Raw genomic sequence first — 26,578 nt, 5'->3', positions numbered from 1 at the left:
CGGCGGTGTTTAAGGCTCTGCAGCTTTGCCTCTACTAATTAATATACACATGTATATAATTTAATAGCAGTAGAGCTCCTTGTGAAAGAGTTCGTACAGGCAAGTGTTGCCACCTAACCTATTTCTGCCGCCAAGCAGTAATATCAGCATTACTGTGTTCCGGCTTTGAAGGGTGCTGTTGAAATTACAGGCACATGGGACTTGTCAACTTATGTCTCAGGGTGACGGGCGCAGTGGCAGTGCCCCTTAGATCTTTGCGATTTAAAGCTCTGAGTGGCAGTGCAACTGTTGTGGACAGGCTTATAGCTTACTATCAGGCGTACGACTTCCGACGTCCCTTGATATTATAAAAAAAAAATCAGAGTCATTTATAAGCCTCTTGTCACGCTTGTCAATTGAATCCAAAGTGGCCAGTTGGTATGTAGCAGAGCCATCCCATAGGTGGCAACAGTCACACGACCGGACTTGTGCTTGATGCCGCTGAAGCAATTGTCCCGTTACGAAGTAACGCCTGTGTAGAATACATTTACATTTTTTTTTTTTAATTGTGCTAAATTAATTGCGCATTTGACCTCCATTTCACCTGGTGGAAAGTGATGATGATGAGGTCAACGATGCGGCATGCGCACCTAAATAATGCCTATTCACTCTCGCTTTGAAAAGGTCCAAGTTATAGCTTTCGGGGAATACGTCCGCAGGCAGGGAATTCCACTCTCTAGGCGCTCACCATATAAATGTGGAAGCGAAACGCTTCATGTGAATCTTTGGAATATCCACAACATAGGGGTGGAATCCCACAGTAGATTTTCATAAATGTACTCTGACGCTAGTGAAAGGATGTTAAGCTCTATTAACTTAGTTATCTCTGAAAGGCACTGGCGACGGCGACCATATTGTAAATAGCCCTAATGGCACGTTCCTGCAGGACAAATAGTCTATTAATATCAGCATTACCCGTGCTGTCTAAGCTGTCTTTCTAAACTGTAATGAACCAGACAACAATATTATTTACCTAGTCTCAATCAAAAGAATTCCTTGACCATAACCAGTAAAATGGAAGTGGAAGAAGTGGTGACAAGAATAAGCTTTCCAGAACTAGTAATAAAAATTGCGCAATGGTTTTATCTAAACTGTTATGGATAACTATTGATTGATAAGTTAATTAATATTAATAATGTTGATACCAACATATAAATTAATTAAAAAAGATCATTCGATAATTCATATCTAGATTGTCATTACGTAACCTTAACTGATTAGTCATAATCGGTTAAAATAAATATATCCGTGTACTTTTAAGTCTTAGGGTCGTATTCCAGAACTGTACTCAAGGCTCAAGTCAGGAATTGAGCAGACTTGAGCATGATTTCAAGCACTGGAAATACGACCCTAATAGCAAGGACTTGAGTATGATTTTCAGTGCTCACTGCAATACTCAAGTCCTGACTTGAGCATTGAGAACAGTTCTGGAATACGACCCTTAGCATGGAATATACTTCCATCGCCAAAGTGATACCACGTTCTTATCGCATTAATTGCATACACTATAATACTTATCATGGAGAAAGGATTTACAAAGGGTGAGCCAGACTCCTTTCGTGAACAGTAGTGTATAGGGATAACTGTGATACCATAGTAGAATAAAACAAATATGGAAACTCCATTCATACGTAACAGCGCGGCTTATATACATATGTGTGCACGCCCGCTGCGCGCCTTGTACGGACGCAGGAAAGCTCCTTAAGAACGAGTTCGTCCAGGGAAGTACTTCCCTCCTTTACCTTACTTATTTCTGCCGCCAAGCAGTAATGTTAACAACGCTGCGTTCAGGTTTTGAAATGTAAGGGTGCTGGTGAAATTACAGCACATGGGGTTTGTTAACTTATTATCAGGGCTCGTGCAGCGTGCCGGCGATATGTAGCAACTTCGGTCGCGACGAGTCACAACGACTTCTAACGACGAAATACAGTGCAGCATGCGGGCTGCTAGCGACGTAACACTACCGGCGACCGACCGACAGCTTACTAAATTTTCGAATAATTATCGTACCTACAGGAAAAATGGATCTATATCCATACTATTATCAAAGATTTTTTTGTTGGAAAATTCCATTTTACGGGTCCACGCCACAGGAAGGATAAGAAGAAGGAGATTTAATATTCATCCAATTAATATTCTGCGGGCGGGCGGGCTTTTCGTGCGTGCGTGCGTGCGTGCGTGCGCGTGCGCGTGTGCGTGCGCGTGTGTGTGTGGCTAGACGTCTTACAGGGTGGGTTTATACGAGTACTGACATCAATACATAAACTAATAATTTGACATAATATTTTCAGTTTCCATGTAGTACTTCGATAAAAGCCATTGAGTTGTAATTATTACATCGGATTCCTTCACCTCGTTTGCCACCCTTGGAGGTGGAATATTTTATTCAAATTTAAATGGAACCAACACCCTCTTTCAGGTAAAAATCGAATCGATCGAAAAAAACGAATCATTCTAATTGGTTCGCAAATGTCGACATAATCGCGTAATCTACACGCACACACAAAATGTACAGTCCAATTGTGAACCTCTTTTTTTCAAGTCGGTTAAAAAACCATTTTAGAAATTGTCTGGCTGTTTGGAAACTACGATGCCACAAAAAGACAGACTGAAAAATATTAAACAAAATCACAACAAAAAAACTAATTACTTACATAACACTCTCAGTATGGAGTATTAAAAAACCGACTTCAAAAGTGCGTGTAATTACATCTATTTACCAAGTTATATTGAAATCGGTTACCGGAAAGAGCGCGATACCGGATTCATCCCCTAGTTTGCCACCCATAGAGGTGTATATATATTTTCTTCAATGTTTCTTCAAATTTAAAAGGGACCACTACTGGGGTAAATTCGTTCCAACAATAATCTCAATACAAAGTACAAAAAAAACCGACCTCAAAAGTACGTGGAATTACATCTATTTGCCGAGTTTTATTGAAATCGGTTACCGGAAAGTGCGCAAACCCGGATTCATCCCCTAGTTCGCCACTATACGGAACTTGACACAGGAGATAATAAAAATCGGTTCTCACTACTCAAAGTATGTTGAGAGAAAAACGCCTTGAATTGGAGAATAGCAAAATCAACCATTAAAATAATTGCTCTTTATAATAAAATGTAGGCGCTGTTAATAAAAATGAATCTTCATGCGTGAACAGCCACCCTTAGAGGTGATGATTTTCTTGATGGATGATGGATGATGGATTCTTACAATAAGCCGACGATATTTACATTATCATGGCGACTCCAATTTTACTTTAATTCTAAATTTAAGCAACAATTGTATGATTCTCAGCATGTGTAACAATTACGCAACCTAAGAATTCTGTACAAAAGTTAATTAATCGGATTCGTACCTAATTAAACACTCCATTGATATATCTAATTAAATTATTTGCTGTTAGCGTTAAGGAGGAAGCGGCGATGAATGATGCACATAAGATCGTAATCATATCTTTAATAGAAATCAATTGATAACAAATTTATAAACATATCCTGGTATGTTTTTTTTGCAGAATATTAGAATATAATATACAATATAATATACACACATCAAAAGTGTCTAGGGATCAAGTGAATATTTTTGAAATAAAAATTATTTAAGCAATATTTACCAAATCCAGTCTTCCAGGACGACTTCTTACTTTAATGCTTATGTTTTATTTAACCGCTTACCCCTATATTTAATTAAAATAAACTAAAATTGATGTTTTTGCAAATTGTGGGAAAAAACTCAAATTAACGGCGTCAATTAAATGACAAAAAAATGGCGAAAATGATGATTTTGCTCATTTTTATTGTAAAGATAAGAAAATTAATAATCTGTATTTCCACCATTAACACGAATCACACAATTACAGCGATTTGGCATGCTTAAGATGAGTTCATCAAAATCACTTTGAGGAATGGCCCGCCCATGTGTTTTGTAACAAGTCAAAATATTGTTGTAGAGTATGTACGGTATGCATACTCGGCACAGCTCTTCTTTGAAGCATATCCCATGCGTGCTCAATTGGATTGAGGTCTGGCGATTGAGCAGGCCACGGCAGAACGTTGATACGAGCTTCGGCAAGAATGCGTGTTACGACTCTAGCCGTGTGTGGACGTGCGTTGTCATGCATTAGTTGAAATGAATCACCCAACTGGCCTCGCAAAGGGATGATAACATCTGAAACAATCCTCTCTGCGTAAACTTGAGCATTGAGGTTACCCCTGATCCAAATGAGATCGGTTCTTCCGCCGATCCAAATACCGGCCCATATCATTATTGTTCCCCCACCACATGGATGAACTTCCTGACAATATCTCAAACGTTCATGACGTCCAGATGTTCTCCAAACTCGAGTACGTCTTGTATCCGGTCTCATACCGAAGCGGGATTCATCCGAAAAGCACACATAGCGCCAGTCTTCTTCCTCCCAGTTTCTGTGTTCGCGAGCCCATCGTAAACGGGTCCTGCGATTGCAGGATGCAATAGGTGGAACTCTGAGCGGCCTTCGGGATCGCAGACCCACTTCACGTAAACGATTTCGGATTGTTTGATCGCTTATTAGCAAGCCTGAGGAGCTGTGGAGCCTCGTAACCAACATCATGGCGGTCATGGTACGATTCCGTCGAGCAGTATTTTGGATATACCGGTCCTGTCTGCGAGTCGTGATGCGAGATCGTCCTCCATGTCGCTCGGCCACGCTGCCCGTCATGCGATAGCGCGTCCAGAGGCGACTTATGACGCTCTGTGTAGTGTTAAGAGTGAAAGCCACAGCACGTTGCCTGGAACCAGCTTCCAACATTCCGACGGCTCGCATCATCACTTCTCGGGTTAAATGATGTCGTCTCTCCATAATAATGTAAATTGTTTCGGTTCCGATGCAGATATTGTAATGATTTTGTCAAAACGCTATAACTCATTTTTATACAAAACCACATTGACAATCGATTTTCTTCTTATTATCGAATTTTAAACAATATTCCTTATTTAAATGTTAAAACTCACTAAAAAGTATCAATAGCGATACAAAAAAGTTAATATAATTAACCCTAATTGCAGCAATACTCTTAAACGTACTTGATCCCTAGATACTTTTGATGTGTGTATTTGTGAAGGGCAGAAAAAAAGTTGTTAAAAAACGTCGTTAAACATTATATTCTTAAAGTTTGATAATAATACAATAACTATGTGCCAGTTCTGTGTACCGTTTAGGTTTTTCTCAGAGAAAACCTTAAGAAGACTGGTATCATGATACATGATACATGACATTTACTCAAATATTTTCTATGGGCGTAAAAATATACATAAATTCAACAAGAAAGAAGATATCCATAATATTAACCTTACAGCTAAGTCCAAACTCATGGTACTCTTTTACATGGAACTGTGGACGTCTTTACAATAAGATTCCGGAGCATATATTAGGATTACCATTTCCTAAGTTGAAAAACTACATTATAAATAATTTTGATTGAAAAGTCGTATTACAAAATTGATGACTACGTGTTAGATAAAGGTACAAGAGACAGGGCTCTAGATTCCACACAAATTTGATTCCAAGTGTATTCCATAGCATTTATGTTTATTTCAAAAGAGCATTCCCTAGAATTTCTTGCTCGTTCTTCTCAGTTTGTTATTGTGCTAAAATCATTTTTCATTCATTTAATGAGTCACTAACGATCGATATTGCCTTACCAAAAGTATCATGAAGATATGCGTATCTTAATTTTTATCTTGTTTAAACAGTAATGTACTTATGTCAAATAGTTAGTAGACTACGTCATCGACGTGTCATTAATTCGACATTCTTTCGTTCAATGGGTAAACTTCTGCAAAATAACGCGATTGGGCTCCTGGTCGTTTTTGGCAACTGGAACCAATTCAGAAAAATTTTATCAAAGATTATCAAGTTTAGAGTTCACCAGTGCGTAAATGTGTATAGTTTTTGCAATATACAGATGACACGTGTGTTACCGCAACGGCTCCTTCTTTTGTCCCGTTCTAGATCTAGATTCTCGACAGACGAACCGGTGCAAATAATATTTCGTCAACTTTACTAGATATTATATTAGTAGACAATGGTGAAGACACAAATGTTAGTCAGTCACACCAATAACCTCATTTCAAATTATCGAACACCCAGACTACAAAGCAATGTTCCACTCTTTTTCAGAGTTTCTTTTTGTAAGTACAAAGATTCTGAATGACACCGTTTCTTTTCATTTATAATATCAAGTGACGGGACTAACTAGTGGTACGTCTGATGGCAAGCTACACACCTGTCCATAACAATAGCAATGGCACATGATATGAGGCGCACTGCCACTGCGCCCATCACCCTGAGATATGATTTGACAAGTCCCATGTGCCTGTAATTTGTGGCGACTTGTCAAGTTATGTCTCAGGGTGACGGGCGCAGTGGTAATGCACCACAGATCATTTTGCAATTTAAAGCTCTGAGCTGCATTGTAGCTGTTATGGACACAATAGCTGTGTTCCGTTTTTGAAGGGTAAGGGTGCTGACATTACTGTTTGGCGACAGAAATAGGTAAGATGGTAGTACTACCCTGGACGAACTCTTCCACAAGGACGTGTGTCTTGTGTTGGATAATACAAGCAACCGGCAACTAGAAGCAATTATTCTATTTTCATACAATTGATATGAAAAAGAATACACAGCAGTCGTCGCCGATTGCCGTAACCGGAATTTATATGAAAATAGAATATTCGCTACTATTTGCCAGTTGAGCCTTAATGGTAAACCTTAATTATACAGTAATTTAAGTAGCAATAGAGCTCCTGGTAATAGAGTTCGTGCAGGGAAGTACTACCTCCTTACCTATTTCTACCGCCAAGCGGTAATGCCATCATTACTACGTTCCGGTTTTGGAGTGGTGCTGGTGAAATTACAGTCACACGGGACTTATCAACTTATGTCTCAGGGTGACGGGAGCAGTGGCAGTGGCAGAAGTTCTGAGTAACACTGCGCCTGTTGTTGACAGGCGTGTAGCTTACCATCAGGTGCTTGTTCGCCCCGTCTTGTGTTAACGTCGAATCTTATCATTAATCGGTGCAAATAATATTTCTTGAACTATACCTACTCCTACCATCTAGACTCAAGAATAGTTGGGATATCGAAATAACATATTGTTCCATACAACACTGACTAAAATTAATTATTCATCATCATCATCATATCAGCGGGAAGACGTCCACTGCTAAACATAGGCCTCCCCCAAAGATTTCCAGACTAGCCGACGAAACGTGCCTCCATCGGTTACCCGCCGCCCTTACCAGGTTATCCGCCCACCTAGTAGGGGGCTGTCTCACTGAACACCTTCTGATGCGTGATCTCCATTCGAGAACCTTTCTGCCCCAACGGCCGTCAGTTCTACGAGCTATAAACCCTGCCCACTGCCACTTCAACTTGCTAATCCTGTGAGCTATGTCAGTGACTTTCGTTTTTCTACGGATCTCCTCATTTCTGATTCGATCACGTTGCATTGCTCCTTGAGTGACTTTGAACTTTTTTATGAGGCCCGTAGTAAGTGATCACGTCTCAGAGCCGTAGGTCATCCCTGGCAACACGGACTGCTCGAAGACTTGTCTTCAAGGACTGCGGTATTGCGGACGAGAAGGCGTCCCGGAGCTTCCCGAAAGCTGCTCAACCGAGTCGTATTCGACGATTGACCTCTTACTCAAAGTTGGCTCTATAATTAATTATTATCATAACTTAATTTCCAACACGGACTTCTGAAACGAATTGTGTATATAACTTAGGGAATTAACCAATTTTTTCGGTATAGGTATTTGTTTGTTTAAACAAATACCAATGTTTACAAGTAAAACGGCAATTGAGTGATTACCGATACCAAATACCCCTCCTGCCATTCGGTCAGGTGAACAAATCGAATGATCTTTATGTTGGAACAACTCTGAACCATTCACCATGTCCATTTCAATATATCCCTGTCCTCGTCTCATTTACGGTATTTACCATATGTCAGAGAGGGCTGGGCAGAAATGTTCTATGGAATCTATGGATTAGTAATGAATGATCTTTCATATCGTTTGAATACGAAAATTAATAGGTTACTAATTTGCCATTCGAATGACAGGATTAGTAATTGAAGAGTCCAGGGAAAGAATGATCAAAGTCACTTGAGGAGAAATATAGGAAAAAAGAATTTTTAATTTAGAGAAACTTTAAATATTGGTAAAAAGAGACGCATAAATAGTACCTGAAATAAAGTCATGCTGACATAAATGTATGTAATCGCTACGTAATCCATTTGAACTAAAAAACATTATAAATAATTTAGTCGTTAACATTTTTGTGACAGAGAGTTTTTCAGGACATTGAACCTTATTAGCCTTTATCTGATTTAGGCAAAATACGCTCAGCGTTTACCGTACAGGATGGCGGTATTATTAACTCAAAATGTGTTGTAAGTGACTCTGATCATTCTTTCCCTGGTCTCTTAATAATAATAACGCACACACTCATAGGGAAACCCTGTAACACCGGAAACATGGACACACACATAGACAACCACAAATTACACCCAAACTCTCGAGAGAAATTGATGTAGGCCATACAAATATTTCTTCCGGCACGGGAATCGACTTCGAGACCCCTGGGTGGAAGGCATGGTAACCATTCGGTCACGGAGGCAGTTAAAGTTACTAAAGAGTCAAATATTAAAATCATTTACAATCACGCATCGCAAGTCCTACTTTCATTTATAAATTTTTAAGTCTGATTTTCTTCTAACCACACACGTACTATACGGATTCAACTGAATTGTACACCGACAAATGTCAAAGCCCATTCAAAATAGGGAAGAATCGTCTTTATTAACTTAGGTAAGTAGGTCATTGAAAGATAAGGCTGAGGGTCGAGGCTGTATTTGTCAAGACATTCACAACAAACACACATACATAATCAGCTAAAACCAAATAACACGAACCCTTCGTCTGTCTGTCATCCAACCGCATAGGAAGACGGTGTCACAAAAGGTTACACATAATCATCGAGATAATAAACCTTGCAATGACATTGAATTGTTAAAAAAATTGATCTCAGTTTAGGCATCAGCGGGCTTTACACAGAGACTCTATTGCGCGTGATACAGCAGTCGTGCTCAATTGAGCGCGTGGGGAAAAGGGAAAGATTCGGGAAGAAAGGGAAGGAAAAAATCGCTCACTCCAACATGCGTCAGTTTCACGCGGTCTATCCTGCGCTATTAGCCTTTACAAGGACGCTCTTTCCGTTGTAACAAAAACGAACACGAGTGATCGCGCGCGAAAGAACGTTTGCTTAAAAATGTTCAAACAGGTAATCGCGCGCATTTGCGCGTGCAGTCTACCCTGCGCGCAATCCTATACGCTCCTCACACGTTACAGTGACTGTATAAAGAAGGCGGGCTAGTTTGTGTTAAGACCTCGGAAACTCCGTCCGACTCGTGCTGCTGTTTACTCGGCAAACTCTGATAACTCTTCTACTTAACTGTATTTGTACTGTTAACTAAATACAGTTAACTAACATCTCGCTGATTATTTACAGTGCATTTTTTAATAAACATAAACTGAAATGTTAATGTGAATGTGTGTGACGAACCTCTGTGGTTGAGTGGCTTGCACACCGGTTTTCATGGTGTCGCCATCTCTGAGGTCCCGGGTTCAATCCCCGGCTGGGTCAATGTAGGAAACTAAACCTTTCTATATTGTCTTGGGTCTGAGTGTTTGTGGTGCCGTCGTTGTTTCTGATTTCCATAACAAAAGTGCTTTAGTTACTTACTTTGGGATCAGTACGTGATGTTGTCTAATGTTTATTTATTCACAAAAGTTATTACGAACTTCTCGAAGCACTTGCATTTTATTTTTTAGTCAGTAGTCAAAAATTACGCACTATTATCTAAATCTATACCTACGTTCTGTTACAGATAGATGTTCGATTGTTATTGCGTTTATATAACGATATAAGTAAGGTGTTTTATAAAAAAAAATATTGTCAATGGGGTGAAATTTTATTCAATAACTTACCCGTATCCTTGGAATAATAAAGCCACATTCAAAAATTGAAAAATCAAGTTATTAAAAAACAAGCGAAAGCGCTACTTCGAAAATTTTTCAGGGAAGCATACTTTAGGTTTTAACGACTGTTTTTAAGTATTTTACGTCTTTTTTCAAATTCAATTTTGGTTTTAATTAAGTCTAAGTTTTAAAAGGACGTAAATATTTTAAAACAGTCGTGAAAAACTAAAACATGCTGTTCTGAAAAAATTGTCGAAATGACGCTTTCACCCTTTTTCCAAAACACCGACAATATGCATATAGGCAATGTTATAACTTTTCTATTTAATCCTAAAAAAATATCGACGAATTTCGTTCACAGAACCTTTAAACTTTTCTCCTGATTAGTTATTTTCCAAAATTAAATGTAGCTTATTAGGTACAACTAAGGGTCAAGTCACACTTAAAGAGCAGCAGCTGGAAGAGCATTTTTGGTGCAAAGGATTACTTGGCATTTTGAATCTAACCTTCTAAACAAAAAAGTTCAAATTGATTTGAAGTAATAGGATATAAAACTCAAAACCGAGAAAATAGTGTGCAAAAAAAAGAAATGAAATTAGTAAAACATATCTACTTTTCTCGTGCGGTAACTTCATACCTTATTCACCTAGAAAATAATAATAATAGTGACGACCTGTCACTTTTTTACTGGTTTCTTTAAATGTCACAATTAACGGCAGCAGCGTAGTGCGGCACCGCAAATCTTACGAAAAGCAAGCTTCTTTGTTCATCCACTGCGCGGCGTGTGCGCATCGACTGCGTCCAGGCTCTAGCAAAAAATTGTATCGTGTCTGTCACGTGTGGTAAAAACAAAAGTGTGGACGGTTGCTCACACCCGGACAAGGGCAGAAAATTTGAATCCTTTGAAGTAACCACCTTCGGACAGATCGGGCCGTGACATGTGACACCGTCCACACTTGCTATAATGTTACGCGATGTTGTACGTTCTTGTCACGCCATAAATGTATGACACGGCAAAATGTACGTGCTGTCTCAAAGGCCCAGTGCGTGACATTAGGTCGTGTCGTTTGTCCGCGTGACACTTGTGTTACGGTTTCGAAGTCCCGTGTGTTGAAACAAATGTGGACTACGCTTACATTCCTTTGCCATACGTACTAAGAAGAAGGATGCAAAGCGCTTCAAACGAAGGCCTAGTCATTGACATAAGGCCGGAGTGTGAATTAGGAACAGTGGAGACTCTGAAATGTATCCAAAAAAAAAATTCGACGCAGATCACTATCCTACGTGTTTGTGATGCCTACATCACTGTTGCGTGCGCTATTTAGTATTCATATCGTTTCCTACTTTTCCATATCATATACTTACTTCCTCAAAAACATGTCAAGCCCTCATTTAATCGTTCTATCTAGATAAGAAAGTGATTGAAAAATAATAGAATTGTATAAACCGATGATAAATGCCACAAAATCGCTATCTGGAGTACCTTGTGATAAGCCCTTCCAAGGGTGACATAAATTTACGTATAAAACACAGGTTAACGGCGCCGATGCGCAGTAAGAACTTCCTTTACACACGGAAAACGTTGTAAAGCAACCTCAACAGGACTTACTTATAAAAACATTAAGTCCCAAAATTTAAAGGTAAATTGAACGCAATATTTATTTTTATTATCATGTTTTTACTACCATCATTTTCATCATTTTAGCGAAAATAATCCATTTTGTTATTTTAATCGATACAGCAAAAAAAGCCGTTCAAATCCAACACAAATATCCGCAACAAGCACAAAGGTGGATTTGAAGAGTACGTTGTCGCAACAGACACTGGTCCAGTCGGATCGACGAATTTTTTCTTTGTGATTGGTCAATCTTGGTATCAATTCGTAAATAGCATTGGGTTACTCATATTTAGGTATACTATAATTGTATTATTTATCCGTCAATTTTCTTAAAATGTAAAAATAAAAATAAATAAATACTTAAGCGTGAAACACGGCGAGAGCAGGTGCGGGTCGGGACCGCGGCGGGTCTAATTTTACTTTATAATATAAAATGAGGAGACGAACAACAACAGTGTTTCACGCTTTAATGTTGTACTGACGACTTATTTTTCACACAACACTATTTAGACATACATATTAGACACAGCTTAGATTTTTTTTTTTTTTTCAATAATTAAAATTACAACATTTTGTTTCACAACATGTTGAGTGTGTGCGTTATTATTATTATTATTATTATTATTTATTATTATTATTATTATTTCATTTTCATTTTTCAGCCGTTACTGCAGAGCAAGTACCTCCCTTTCATCCTTCATAAATCTATGAAACTTACATCCAATTGCTAGTCATGAGACAGCCCTTTACAAGGCTATTTCACACTAAAAACTACCTTTCAGATGTCACCAACCATTCTCGTCCTAGCGTCGTTGCTGGCATGCGCGTTGGGCCATGGTCGAGTGTTCCAGCCTCCTTCGAGAGCATCAGCTTGGAGATTCGGCTTCCCCACTAAGCATAACTATGATGACGATGGTCTAAACTGCGGGGGCTTCTCTGTGCAATGGTCTACCAACGGGGGCAAGTGAGTATATAAATTCAAATTATTTTTATTCTATATTGTTGATGTTGAATACCGTTGCATGAGGCAGTAAATATATGACTTTTAGAGGTGGTTAAAATTCCTTAACTAGTCTCTTTTAATCAACTTTTTTCCAAGAATGTCTTAAAGGAATAAATCTTACAGATAACAGTGAGCATGAGAATACATCCCGATCCCTTAAATCTCTATCCCATGTGATAAAACATGAGCAGTCACTAGACTGGTACCTAATTTTGAACAATGTTATTACTCCATAAATCCAATTGCTTCTTTGCTCTAACTATTTTCGGATTGCATTGAAATATCCTAATGTTAAGTGCTTATGAGACCAACTATGGTACCTACGCGTTTCTCTAAAAATAACTTTATGGTACATGGTCCCGAGCTAGGAAGTACCAAAGCACCACCCGGAACTAATCCAGAACCAATTTAAAAAAGTTTATTTCCTAAATCGGTTCTACCGCCAATCGAGACCTCCTCATCCGGAGCCCATCATAGTTCTAAATTGTCCTTGTTGGGAAATACGGGCCGTGTAGAGTTTGTCTCTCCTTCTTTTGTTGTACGCACTATTGATGAAGAAGCAAAGCGCTTTTTAGGTACTGAGATAGCTCAATTCAAAAACGTTCCACACTACTTACTTTACAGCTCTTTTCTGCTGCAAAATAATAATCATAATAATTAATCTTTATTACGGACAACAGGGATCCAGATTACGCCCATGTATTTTGACGTCATCTTGCCTTCATATGACAGGACTTCAAATTATCGTGCACGTTGATTCTGAGAGAGAATCTAGAAACGAATGAAACTCCTAACTATGGCAACATAACGTCTAAAAACAGACCGCAATTAAATTTCAGGTGTGGTATTTGTGGCGACGCGTACAACATACCTGAACCAAGACCTCACGAGCTTGGTGGCATTTACGGGGACGGAATCATCGTCGCTCGATACACGCCAGGCTCCCCAATCACAACAACGGTGCAAATAACTGCTTCACATTTGGGCTTCTGGGAGTTCAAAATATGCCCGGATCCTGAAAGAAATGATCAGGAATGCTTCGACGAATACGTGTTAGAACTCGAAAATGGCGGCACGAAATACTATCCAACTAGAGGTAGTACGACATACAACGTCAATTATAGGCTTCCACGAGATTTAGTATGTGAACATTGTGTCTTGCAATGGAGGTACACTGCTGGTAACAATTGGGGTATCTGCAACAACGGTACCCAAGGTCTTGGATGCGGTAATCAGGAGCAGTTCTTGGCGTGTTCGGATATTAATATTGGAAATTCCGGGACCGCGGAATTGGTTGGTAATTCCGAGGAGAATGAGATACCCAATCCATTGTTTAACTATTTGAAGAATGGATTCTTTGACGCTCAGCAAGGTAAGCTGGTTGAAGAAGTTAATAATGATTTGGATGGTGGTCTTGAATAGTTTTGTATTCTGAGTTGTGTTAGAAATTTAAAACTATTTTTTTTCTGTATTACAATTGTGTATATTTCTTCCCTTTTTTTTTCAAAAGCACTAACGTTTTAGGCTGTTTACGGGTCCCAATCGAAACGTTGGTTTGTTTGAAAAAACAAACATACGCGAATTTAAGTATATAATTGTTATAGAAATATAACATATATAGAATTGTTTTTTTATTATTAAATATTTACGTGCGCATTCCACCTCCATCTCATCGGACGGAAAGTGACGACGATGGAACATGCCACTGAATAATACCTATTCAATTTCGTCTTGAAAAGGTCCAAGATACATCGTTCAGGGAACAAGTCTGAGGACAACTAATAGCAATAGCGAAAAGCTAAGAAATCATTGCTTTGTGGCTACTTGGTAGCTAAAATCTTTTTCTTTTCTCTTTTTTTAAATATATCTTCTTTAAACGACAGAGAAGAATGAGATTATAATAATATTACTTAACTTATTATTATGTTTAGTAAAATGAGGTATTTATATTTATATTTAAAAATGTATAAAGTGTAGTTTGTTTAATGATAATGGGATTGATTCAGGTATTTGAATCTACGTGATATTGTATGTTTTTTTTAATATAAAGAGATTGGTTTTGCAATAAACCCATAATAATACAATTCAGTATTATTTTTTTGACAAACCTAGCTATTATTCATAGATATGCCATTACCAGCGCCTATTGCGAGATCGTCGTAGATTACATAAGGCTCTATTTCTGCACAAATGCATTAATACAAGTTTTGTGAGTGAGGAGATACTTGCATGCGTTTTAAACTGTTACATTAAAAAAATATTCAAAAAATCATCTATTTACAACTGAGGGTCTTGCGTACGCGCTTAACATAAACATTCTAGTTTTTGGATATCAAGTAATAAAACTCACTGGTATTGAGTAAACACGGTTTTTTTTATGAAACCAAGTGACGGGACGAACAAGTCGTGCGCCTGGTGGTAAGCGACACACCTGTCCATAACAGTTGCAATGGCTCTCAGAGCTTTAAATAGCAAAGATCCGAAGGACACTGCCATTTGGATTTTTGCGATCTAAAGCCCATAAATCCAATTGGAAAAGTTGTCAACATTGGAAAAGTTGTGAAAATGTGACCTTATTACACTAAACGCAACGACATATGCAAAAGTTACAACTTTAGAATCATTTTCGAAGAAAATAAAACATTCTCTACAGATTTGAGAAAACCATGGCCTTAGGAGAAATAATGGTTTTTTTTGTATGATATTAAGTGGTGGGACGAACAAGTCATGCGCCTGATGGTAAACGACACGCCTGTCCATAACAGTTGCAGTGCCGTTCAGAGCTTTAAACCACAAAGATCTGAGGTGCACTGCCTCTGCGCCCTTCACCCTGAGACAAAAGTCCAGTAAGTGCCTGTAATTTCACCAGCACGGTTACCCTTCAAAACCGGTACACTGTAATGTTCACATTACAGCATGGCGACAGAAATAGGTAAGGTACCAGTATTTCCCTGGATGAACTCTTCAGCTACATCTCCTATATTATTTCAATAGCCATCAAATATATACTCGATGCGATCAAAGTACTAGGCCAGGTAGAACAGTTCTCTTAACACAGCGTAATAATCTATGACACATATTCAGCACTCTGTAGCATTATAGTATTCTTGAATAGCCCTTACACTTGAACACGAGTTATCAACAATAACTGCTCTTGCAAAAATTCCTTTATGTACAACGTCAAGCACTATTATTAGAAGTTACTAACTCCTTTCGGTAACTAACGTGTACATCAAAACGTACTAAATATATCCCAAGCAAGTATGCCCTCAGTTTTGTATGAAAATGTTACTCTCTAACTCTACTGCTACTGCCATTGACTTACAAATAAATGGACGACGGGTCTAATACAAAAACCACGAAAAAAATGTCCCAAGTCAACCTATTCGAAATTTAAATTGTAATGTCATCGCAGTATCGCGCTGTCAGTCGAACAAATGAAGACTAAAGCGGAGTTTGGCGCTCTGTATATGATTTTAGCGCCTTACAAGTGCGGACACTTTTTAGCGCGGACCCGACGTCCATATAATTGTAAGTCAATGGCTACTGCTGATAAAATCACATCAAGTTTCACACTGCGGATCTTGTTTCGTTGAATTATAGATGATATTCGTAAAAGAATGCATATAACTTGATGTACTGTTCTGGATTCTTCTTCTCTCTTTTAGCTCTGAGAATCTTCTTACGCATTCAACAGAAAAGTGTAAAGTAATGCCAGTTTTATGGTTAAAAGAAAGCTGGCAACATCCCATATATTTTGTGATCCAGTGTTTTTGACGATGTGCATTAATTAAAGAGACCTATCAATACTTGTGATTCATTATAATAGCATCAAAAAAGGCAATTGCATAAATTAAAACGTAAAATTATAATAGCAAAGTCCATGAACTGTTCTTGCTTGATTTTATAATTATTTGTTCAGCTTTCGACATCCTTCTTTCTGTTATTTATACAGGGTTATTTTTTAAATACTTAACGAGACTAGATGCCTAACATCAATAACAACTTTTGTTCCGTAACCTTTGACAAAACATGATAAATATACCAAAAATAAACATTTTTTTTGTATTATCATCTTAGCTCAGGGGGCTAATATTTTAATGGTACGCCATCCATAATAAAGATACAAAAAACAAAGTGCAATAGGGTCGTATTGCTAAGCAATAATTTTTTCAAGTTTTGACTAAAGAAAATTTTAAATAATCTCAGTACAGAGTACTAAAAAAACCGACCTCAAAAGTACGTGGAATTACATCTATTTGCCAAGTTTTATTGAAATCGGTTACCGGAAAGTGCGCAAACCCGGATTCATCCCCTAGTTCGCCACTATACGGAACTTGACACAGGAGATAATAAAAATCGGTTCTCACTACTCAAAGTATATTGAGGGAGAAAAACGCCTTGAATTGGAGAATAGCAAAATCAACGATTAAAATAATTGCTCCTTATAATAAAATTTACGCGCTATTTGTAAAAATGACTCTTCATGATGAACAGCCACCCTTAGAGGTGGATGATTTTCTTCAAAATTTAATGGAACCACTATGGAGGTACCCTCTTTTCAACAAAAAAAGAGTCATTAAAATCGGTTCACAAGTGGCGAAGTTATCGCGTAACATACGTATATACAACAAAAAAACATACAGTTGAATTGAGGACCTACTCCTTTTTTTTGAAGTCGGTTAAAAAGCAAAGTAAATGGCAGACGCTTAAAAAGCAAATATAAAAGCCCAGAAAAGGTATTACAATATGATGCAAGGATATCACTAATAAAAAGGTATAGGCAGAATAAATGATGCACATAGAGTACACACGCACTATATAGACATCGAGTTCTTCTACATAATCTATCGAAAGCAAAAAAAATATATAATGCATGAAAAATAATGCGTATGTTTAGTCCTTTCAATGCATTAAAACATCCCCAAGATGTGAGTTTGATCTTATGATTCTTTACGTGGGAGCATGGACTGTAATCGCAATACAAAACAGCGTAGTCGGGTATTTAGTACGTATTGGTATACCAGATGTGGCGACGTGTACCAAATAGCTATTTTTTATCTAATTTGTTTGACATTGACGAGCTACAATTTATCAAAGCTACTTTAATTTCTAGTGATAACAAACAAATCAACTAGATGGCGCTTATTGCATCCATTTTTATGGATACTGCCTGATATTCTTGTACTTTGTTTAATATTAGCGTCAGCTACCCATATTATTAAGAGTTAATTTATAAACTAGTCTGTAAAACACAATGCCATCTATTGCGAACGCACACACAATTTAACGAACTTTTTGTATGAACTCAAAAAGGTCAAAAAGGACGTTCACTTTTGAATTGTACTTTCATAAGAAACCACCACTGTTTAGCGATTAATGGCACTACTCCTGTAAACCAGCTACCTATTGCCAATATATTACAGTCAACTTAATTCGTCTTTAATTTTACAAGCACGTCGAGATCCTCTACATATTCTACTTGGGTCTGGCGGCTATGCCATCTGTTGACACGCATATTTGTCATAGTTCAGAAAATTATTTTAGCTCATGACCAATATTTGAATAAAATTACAAGTAAGAAAACGACTTCTTCGATTTCATATTACAGAGAAATTAATTTATATGGCTATGGCCATTTATCTAAAATTAACCACTTCCAGGCTTTTGATCAGTGCTATCTAGAAATAAGACAGAATATTGACCTTTTTCAGAGTTACGATCTATAGTAGGAGGGAACAAGGCAATGCCTTCCTCACAAATCACGAAATTATTAAAAATAGATGGCGAAAGCTGTAGAGCTCCTTGTGAAAGAGCTCGCCAAGGGAAGTACTGCCACCTTACCTATTTCTACCACCTAGGAGTAATGGTTACATTACTGTGTTCCGGTTGTGTAGGGTAACGATGCTGGTGAAATTATAGGCACATGAGACTTGTCAACTTATGTCTCAGGGTAACAGGCGCAGTGGAAATGAAATGAAAATTTATTTGCTTAAAATATGGTGAACAAAAGATGGAACACAATTGGCATGCAAAATTATACTTATAGTGATTGAATTAAATTGATTAAATTACAAATAATGTCAGTAGACAGTTAAACAGTTAAAGTTCTAATTTTATTTCAATACATAGTCAATATATATAATACATTACAAATCTCTTTCATTTTTAAACAAATTTTATAAATCTGAAGCTAATTGTAGTAATGTAGCTATAGTTATTAATTATACATGTTACAAGTACTTGTAAGCTATTGTCATGTCATGCAGAAGTAAAAAATAATAATAATAAAATAAATTCATGTCATTGTAGGTCAAATCAATTATACTTATAGCCAAATTTGAAAAGCTTTATATGAAAAGAAGTCTGTAATAGAGTAGAAATTTTTATCTCTCAGCCATGACGTCAGCTTACGTTTAAATAAATGATTACTATTTATATATTTTATATTATTAGAGGGTAAAGTATTATATATTTTCACAAACATGGCTCCACATTGTCTCTGGTAGTAACTTAATTTGGTACTACTGTGATTTACTAATCTGTCTGGGTGTCTTACATTTCTGTTGTGAACGTCCCGTGTCCTTTTAAAAAGTTTATAATTTTTTTGACAAAATTAGACACCTCAAAAATGTACATACAAGGCAGTGGTAGTATGTTAAGAGTTTTGAACAAAGGTGGCGATGCCCTCAGATCTTTATGATGTAATGCTCTGACTAACACTGCAAATGGTATGAGCAGGCGTGTCGACTTGTTCGTGCCGTCACCTGGTATTATAAAAAAAATATAGTTCAACTTAAAATAATTTACTTCTACATACACTACCTTATTGGAAATGTAACTATTTTTTTCGTATCTAGGTATTTGTTTTTCCAACAAACTAACGCTTCGCTAAAATTTTATACCTGCTCACATTGGGACCTGGCAGAATAATCAGCGTCGTAGTTCGACTGAACATACGTGTCTGTTGTACTGCATCACTTAGAGCTTTAAATCACTAAGATCTGAGGGGCACTGCCACTGCGCCCGTCACCCTGAGACATAAGTTGACAGGTCCCGTGCGCCTGTAATTCCACCAGCACCCTTACCCTTCGAAACCGAAACGCGGTTATGCTCACACTACTGCTTGGCGTCTGAAATAGGTAGGGTACTTCCCTATTTCTGAACTTCCCTGAACGAACACTCCCGTCACATGGTATCACAAAATAAATAATAAATAAAAAGTAGCAACGCGGCTTGTATGTGTGCACATCCGCCGCGCAATTAAAATAAGTATGTGACAACCCTATGCTCCGAGTGACGCGTGATGTAGGCATTGACGCGCTGTACAGACTGGTTTTATTATGTTATGTAGTTATTATTTGTTTTACGATCCTTATCCATTATTTTACAATTTACAGGTTTAATCCATCTATTAAAGAAAAGATTCGTGCGTCCTCATCGCCAAGACAACAAAAATGACGTCATACACATCTGGTCCAGACCAAGATCCAACCAGCAAGCAGAAACTTTAATTGACATAGAATTAAACGACCATGAACCCGAAGACACTATTTGGGCTAATATAAAACAAAATGTTCAAGAGTACTTTACAGGAATAAAACCGTTTACTTCAAAATCAATTCAGAATCAAGAAACTTACATCTCGTATGACCAGAAACACCCAAGAAGTAAAGATGCTTCGACTAAATCCAAGGTAGTCAACAATCAGGAGGATAGAGACTACTGGACAGGCCAAAAACTACAAAAGAAACAGAAAACAGAATCCTTATTCAAACCCGAAGGTACTAAATACGATGACAGTAAAAATTCGAGGTGGTCAAAACCAAAACGTTATAAACCGAAGCCAAATAAGAAATGGAAACAGGACAAAAAATCACATAAGCCTAAGAAGTGGAAAAAGAATGTAAGTGCTTAAATCTAGACAAATAAAACAGTAAATAACTTAATCGCTAGCATAACTCATAGCTGCTTTTCAATAATAATAATAATAGTAATAATAATAACACTCATTTCCCCGCACTAAGGAAACCCTGTATCACCATAGACACACAGGGATGAACAAGTCGTGTGTCTGGCGGTAAGCTACACGCCGGTCCACAGCAGTTGCAGTGCCACTCAGAGCTTTAAATTGCAAAAATTTGAGGGGCACTGCCACCGCGCCCGTCATTCTGAGACATTTTGTTGACAAGTCCAATGTATCAATAAAAATTTAATTAATACAGTGAATAGCGACATCTCTCGCCAGGACTGGTAGCTGTAAAGGTACTAACTGGGTGATAAATCTGTCAAAGATTTCTCATAGATGGCGCTACGACTAAAGAGTCGTTGAAAGACCAAGTACAAATACACGACGCAAGCACATAGAAAAATTCGTGAGGTCCGTTGGTTCGTTCCGTGGCTTAGTTGGTATAGCGTCTGGCAAATAGGTAAGATTTCACGAGGAGCTCTACTGCTACACCACTGCTGGATTTGATATTTCTGAAATTGAAAAGTGTTTTTCATACAGTTGATTTTAAATTTTAAACAGCATAGAGTTGAATTTAAATATCAAACAGCACAGACTTGGATTTAAATCTTCAACAGCATAGACTTGGATTGAAATCTTAAACAGCATACAGTTGAATTTAAATATTAAACAGCACAGACTTGGATTGAAATCTTAAATAGCATAGAGTTGAATTGAAATCTCAAACAGCAAAGAATTGTATTTAAATCTTAGACAGCATAGAATTGCTTCTAAATCTTAAACATAGAGTTGTATTTAAATCTTAAGTGTCAACCTCGACGTGCTCGTGACCCATTATGTTTACGGTGCTAAATAAAAAATAATGAAATATAAAAAGAAATAAACAATGTATACTACCCGTACTTGAAAGGGCGCATGTGACAAAAACTCAAAAGCGAGAAAATAATCACGTTTTTCTTGTAGTAACTTACAGTAACCTAGGTAGGGAAAAATAAAAATAGTGACCGATCGGGCTTTTTGTACTGATAACGGCAATGTACATAACAATTTTTTTTAAATAATGCCACATGCGCCATTATAACTAACAGCGGCAGTATAACGTAAATTTTAATACAGAAATTATAGACAATGTTTCAATAATTTGCTGTGGCTCCAAATAAATTTCATATTACTTCTATTCTTAAGACAAATACTGTTTTTTCTATTTTTTTTACGATCCATTTTTATTGACCGTAGTTAACAAAGAACTTTAAACTACAGCGGAAGTGCGTCCTTTTGACTACATTGCTTTTTTAAAATATGCTAATTCTTTCCAGATGTCCTACTACTGGAGATGAAGTATCTTGCACTTGAGACAGATTTGTTAATACGGGCGTAAATTGCAAATTTATAAGGAAAAGTTACGATTAAATGAAACAAATCAAGTAATTTATATTATTGCTTGTATTTACACAATAAAGAACCATCCGACTCTACTCCATCGAGATGACAATGGCGACAACAAAACTTGACTTTACTACAAACACATCACGATACTACAAACATCAATTAATCGAGAAATATTGCACGACATTTTTAAATATGTTTTGATGTAATTACCAGCTGAAACAAAATGTATTTTATTTTAGACATGACAGCGTCTAAAATCGCGGACGTTTAAAATATTTGTATAGAAAATTGTTATCTTCTGACCGCTGGGGTATAGTAAAATAAGACAAGTAGTGTATGGTTTATAGTTTCCCAAAGTGGTCCCTACCGTCCCCCCAGTGGGCGCTGAAGTGTCCTTGGAAGCAATTGGGGGACGTGGATGCTGTCAGGGGGTGCTACCGCATTTGAAAAAAAAAACCTGAATTATCTATATAAACTGCACTACCATTAATTTCCTTGATTTTTTGTGTTACGTTAATATAAAAAAATACGTGTTTTCAAATCTTGAAGAGTTTGGGAACTTCTAGTATAGTATAGTATATAGGAAATAAAACTATTTTTCCGGATTTAAATCAAGCGTAAACACGATTTAAATCCGGAAAAATAGTTTCATTTCCTATGTGTAACAATCGCGAAAACCTAAGAACTCGATAGTATAGTATAGTTGAAAAAATATTATTTTCAACGATGAATATGTATCTCTTGGAACTGCTATTCTTTCTATTACAATAGAGCAATAAACCAATAACTTATTTTACTCAAATCCATAATAAAGGTCCATAATGCTTTTCCTGGAGTTTTGAATTATTTCTTTATTCATAGGGTCGTTTTAAACTATAAGTACTTTTTAAAATACCGACTGCCGACTCTTTGCTTACAAATTCAACAAAGTTAGTTTCGCAAGATTATCAAGTTTAGAATTAAATGCCAATGCGTAAAAGTGTTTTGAACTAGATGTTTGCACTATACAGATGGGACATGAATTACCGAGACGGCTCACTGATTTGTCCTATTGTATTTTAAAGAAGCGATAAGATGAATCGATGCAAACAATATTTCGCCAACAGTAACTCCTTACAAACGTAGCAGCGCGGTATGCGCGCCCTCTGCGCGACCTGTAAGGATGCACACATTCGCATTGTGTCGCAGTGCACTCGCGTTGCACAGCGAGGGTCATCGCGTCATTCATTATAAAATTGAAGTGTTCGCTCTGTGTTTTTTGTTGTTTGAACTCTAGTGCCTCAAATTCAGACTTATTCAGCATTTCAGTTGTATTTCATAATCATACTCCCACAATTGAGATATCATTCTCCGCAATACTGGTGAAAAAATTAAGATATGTAAGTATTGTATTTAACAAAGGTTTCTAGTTTTTTCAAATTTATAGGCCACAAACTACAGCGAGCGGTAGTGCTGTCGTAGTAGTTACATAGTTGTAGCCTAAAGGTATATTGCTGTCGCAAAAAATAATAATGTAACGACCCTGCGATCCGAGCGGGCGAACAGGCGGGAGTTGAACTACTTATCTCATTATACTATGGCTGGGGCAAAGTCACTAGCGAATAGCAACACTAAACTCACGGTAAAAGTTACTGATTATACAATTTCCGGAATTCACAATCACGCCTTGAAATTTATGAAGAAACCAGTAACAAAAGTTTACCTCAAAAATACGTATTTAAGTATTTATAGTTTCAGGACACTTTATAACAATTTAACAACGAATGTCGTCTGAGATTTTTTAAGAACAATATTTGTAGTATCGCTACTTATTTTAACTATTCAAATACAAAGCAGTCACACTGCATAAATAACAATTATTGTTATAATTAAACAACCAAATGTACTCGTAGCTTAAAATAGTACTAATCATTGGAACTATAAATAATTTATGCATAATATTTTGACACAGAATTAAGAAAATGACGTCATGAAAATTTGGAGTTCTTTGAATTGTAATCGTATTTTTTCAATGTACACACGCCAGCACATCAAGCTACACATTGACGTATCTTGTTCCGTTGCATTGGAGGCGATTTTCGAACAAAAATGTGTAGTCTGGTGTGCCGTTGTCCGTACGTGAGACTCGTTCGTTCTCTGTCCGACATCCGTCCAAAATAATTGCTATCAAACAAGTAATACTCGACCAAACGATAAGATAATATGAAATATGAAGCTTTACTTATTTGACAGTAATTTTTTTAGACAAACGTCTGACGAAAACGAGAGTACAGGGCTTAGAATGGCGACACCAACGCAATACGACAGTTATCGGATTAATATTTTTCTATGAATTCGAAATGAAGTCGGACATGGAACTCGTCTAGGGAACCAATTTAAATAGGCGTTGACATTACAGTTAGTACACATGGCGTATAGTTTGTCTATGGCACGAGAATCGGGCTCTGGAGCCGCTGTCATTTCGACCATCGCACAGCAAAAGGTTGGTCACTAAAATATAAAAACATAAATTATTGTTGGTAAAGTTAAGCGGGAAAAAAAGTTGCCATTCGAAGGAATGTTTGCCTAAAAATACAACTTTAAATTACAGCAAACAACTGAAAAATTCAAAGAGATCTACGTATCAATTTTAATATTATGCACTCATTTTTCTTAATATAACCCATTTGCTAGCAAGACAAAACAAAGAGTTAGAAAAGCTATAACATACAAATTTACACAGCCCCTGTCTAATACTAAATGAAGTTATTCTATTAAAATTGAACATCAATCCGTTTTAGCCTCTTACAAGCGATCAAGAAATAGAAAACATTTGATAAAAATAATTCTTATGAAAATGGACTTAAGGTCATCGAAAGAATACCTAAACATTTTGAGTAAGGTTCATTTTCACCAAATGTTTATATTTTTTGTTACAGTGAATAATTCAAAATTTTATAAATTTTTAAGCAATTAAAAAAAAGCAAATGTTTATTGCACAGTTGATTTGTAAAAGAAATGCATTTTACTTACTTAATTTTTTCTGTACAAATGTTTTTGCGAATAAAGAAATTATTATTTAAAAATACGTTTTTTATCAAATGTTCAAATATTTTTGAACAATCAAATCATTTTAATATTGTATTTCTAGCTTAACTATCTAAGTCAGCGAGAAGAACTTATATCTCGACTCCGTCACTCCATCGCCATCATTATTATGGCTAATAGTGGTTGTTGTTTTATCTTTTAGCTCGAGAGGACTGCTAATGGCGAAACAAGATCGGGCGTGGTCGGGTATTTAGTACCTATTGCTGCACAAGATATCGCGACGAGTAACATAACTATTTTTGTAACTAATTTATTTTACATTGACGAGCTGCAATGCCTGCAATTTATCAGTCACTCTAATTTCTAACGATAACAAACAAATCAACTAGATGGCGCTTACTGCACAGATTTTTATAGATACTGCCGGCTATTCTGTTTTGTTTACGATTAGCGCCATTTACCCATGTTAGCAAGCGTTAATTTTTAAATTATTTTGTAACACGCAATGCCATCTATCGATGCAAATATGCATTTGTCAAAAGTTCAGATAATTTTGGCTCATGATCTATATTTGAATAATTTCATATTAAAGTGGAATTAATTGATGTCCATTGCCATTTTTTAACCGATTTCAAAAAAAGAAGGTTCTCAATTCGACAGAATGTTTTTTTTGTTTGGTTTGTATGTTACGCGATAACTCCGGCGCATTTGTGAACCGATTTTGATGATTCTTTTTTTGTTGGAAAGAGGGTACCTCAGATGTGGTCCCATTTAAATTTGAAGAAAGTATTCCACGTCTAAAGGAACCACGTCCCTTACTTAACTAGGGGACGAATGACTTTTGAGGTCGGTTTTATTATAACATCAAGTGACGGGACGAGCAAGTCGTGCGCCTGATATTAAGCTACACGCCTGTCCATAACAGTTGCAGTGCAACTCAGAGACTAAAATCGCAAAGATCTGAGGTGCCCTGCCACTGCGCCCGTGACCCTGAGACAAGGTGCCTATAATTTCACCACCAAAAATTTAAGGCGGGATTTTGATTTTTTTCGTCTGTAAGGAGATTAGTCCTGTTGAGTTATGGTCCATGTACGGGACAAAGACAAGTGGACTAGTTTAAACAGACAACCTTAATATTTCTAGCGAATCAATGAAGTACAAGGTGATAAAAAAACAAGTACAGCATACATTTACCAAGATTGTAAAGTCGCAAAGTTAATAAATCATACGCAGGTTATTGAGTTCGTTTCAAATAGACACAGAGATACCTCCTTTCCATCTATCGATTTTGCATGTCGCCTAAAGATTTTTTAGCTTTAGCTTAACAATAAACCTGAATCGCTTACGTACGGCGTTGTTGAAAGCCGAAAAAATTCAATAAAAAAAATCTATAACAGGGGGTCTACTCTCGATCTCCGTTTGACATCCGTCCGAAAGAATTACTGTCAAATAAGTAACATTCGACAAAATTAAAAGACAGTATCAAGTATGAAGCTTCATTCGCAT

At 37.0% G+C, this 26,578-nt stretch overlaps 1 protein-coding gene across 3 annotated transcripts; it reads left to right on the top strand.

Moving 5' to 3' along the window:
• Positions 1-11,611: 11,611 nt before the first annotated feature.
• On the top strand, positions 11,612-14,684 carry LOC113232305. 3 transcript variants are annotated; one of them, XM_026466978.1, is made up of 3 exons: positions 11,612-11,706; positions 12,467-12,648; positions 13,527-14,684. In XM_026466978.1, the coding sequence occupies exons 2-3, from the start codon at positions 12,467-12,469 to the stop codon at positions 14,107-14,109; spliced, it is 765 nt and encodes a 254-aa protein (XP_026322763.1). In that variant the 5' UTR covers positions 11,612-11,706; the 3' UTR covers positions 14,110-14,684. The 3 variants fall into 3 exon arrangements, with proteins under 3 accessions (XP_026322763.1, XP_026322764.1, XP_026322765.1); XM_026466979.1 differs by lacking the exon at positions 11,612-11,706 and adding an exon at positions 11,857-11,948; XM_026466980.1 differs by lacking the exon at positions 11,612-11,706 and adding an exon at positions 11,908-11,928.
• Positions 14,685-26,578: the final 11,894 nt, after the last annotated feature.

The sequence above is a fragment of the Hyposmocoma kahamanoa genome, unplaced genomic scaffold (genome assembly GCF_003589595.1).
Source record: "Hyposmocoma kahamanoa isolate Upper Pololo Valley unplaced genomic scaffold, ASM358959v1 68, whole genome shotgun sequence".
In the NCBI taxonomy this organism is placed as follows: Eukaryota; Metazoa; Arthropoda; class Insecta; order Lepidoptera; family Cosmopterigidae; genus Hyposmocoma; species Hyposmocoma kahamanoa.
This window is presented reverse-complemented; position numbering and strand designations above follow the sequence as displayed.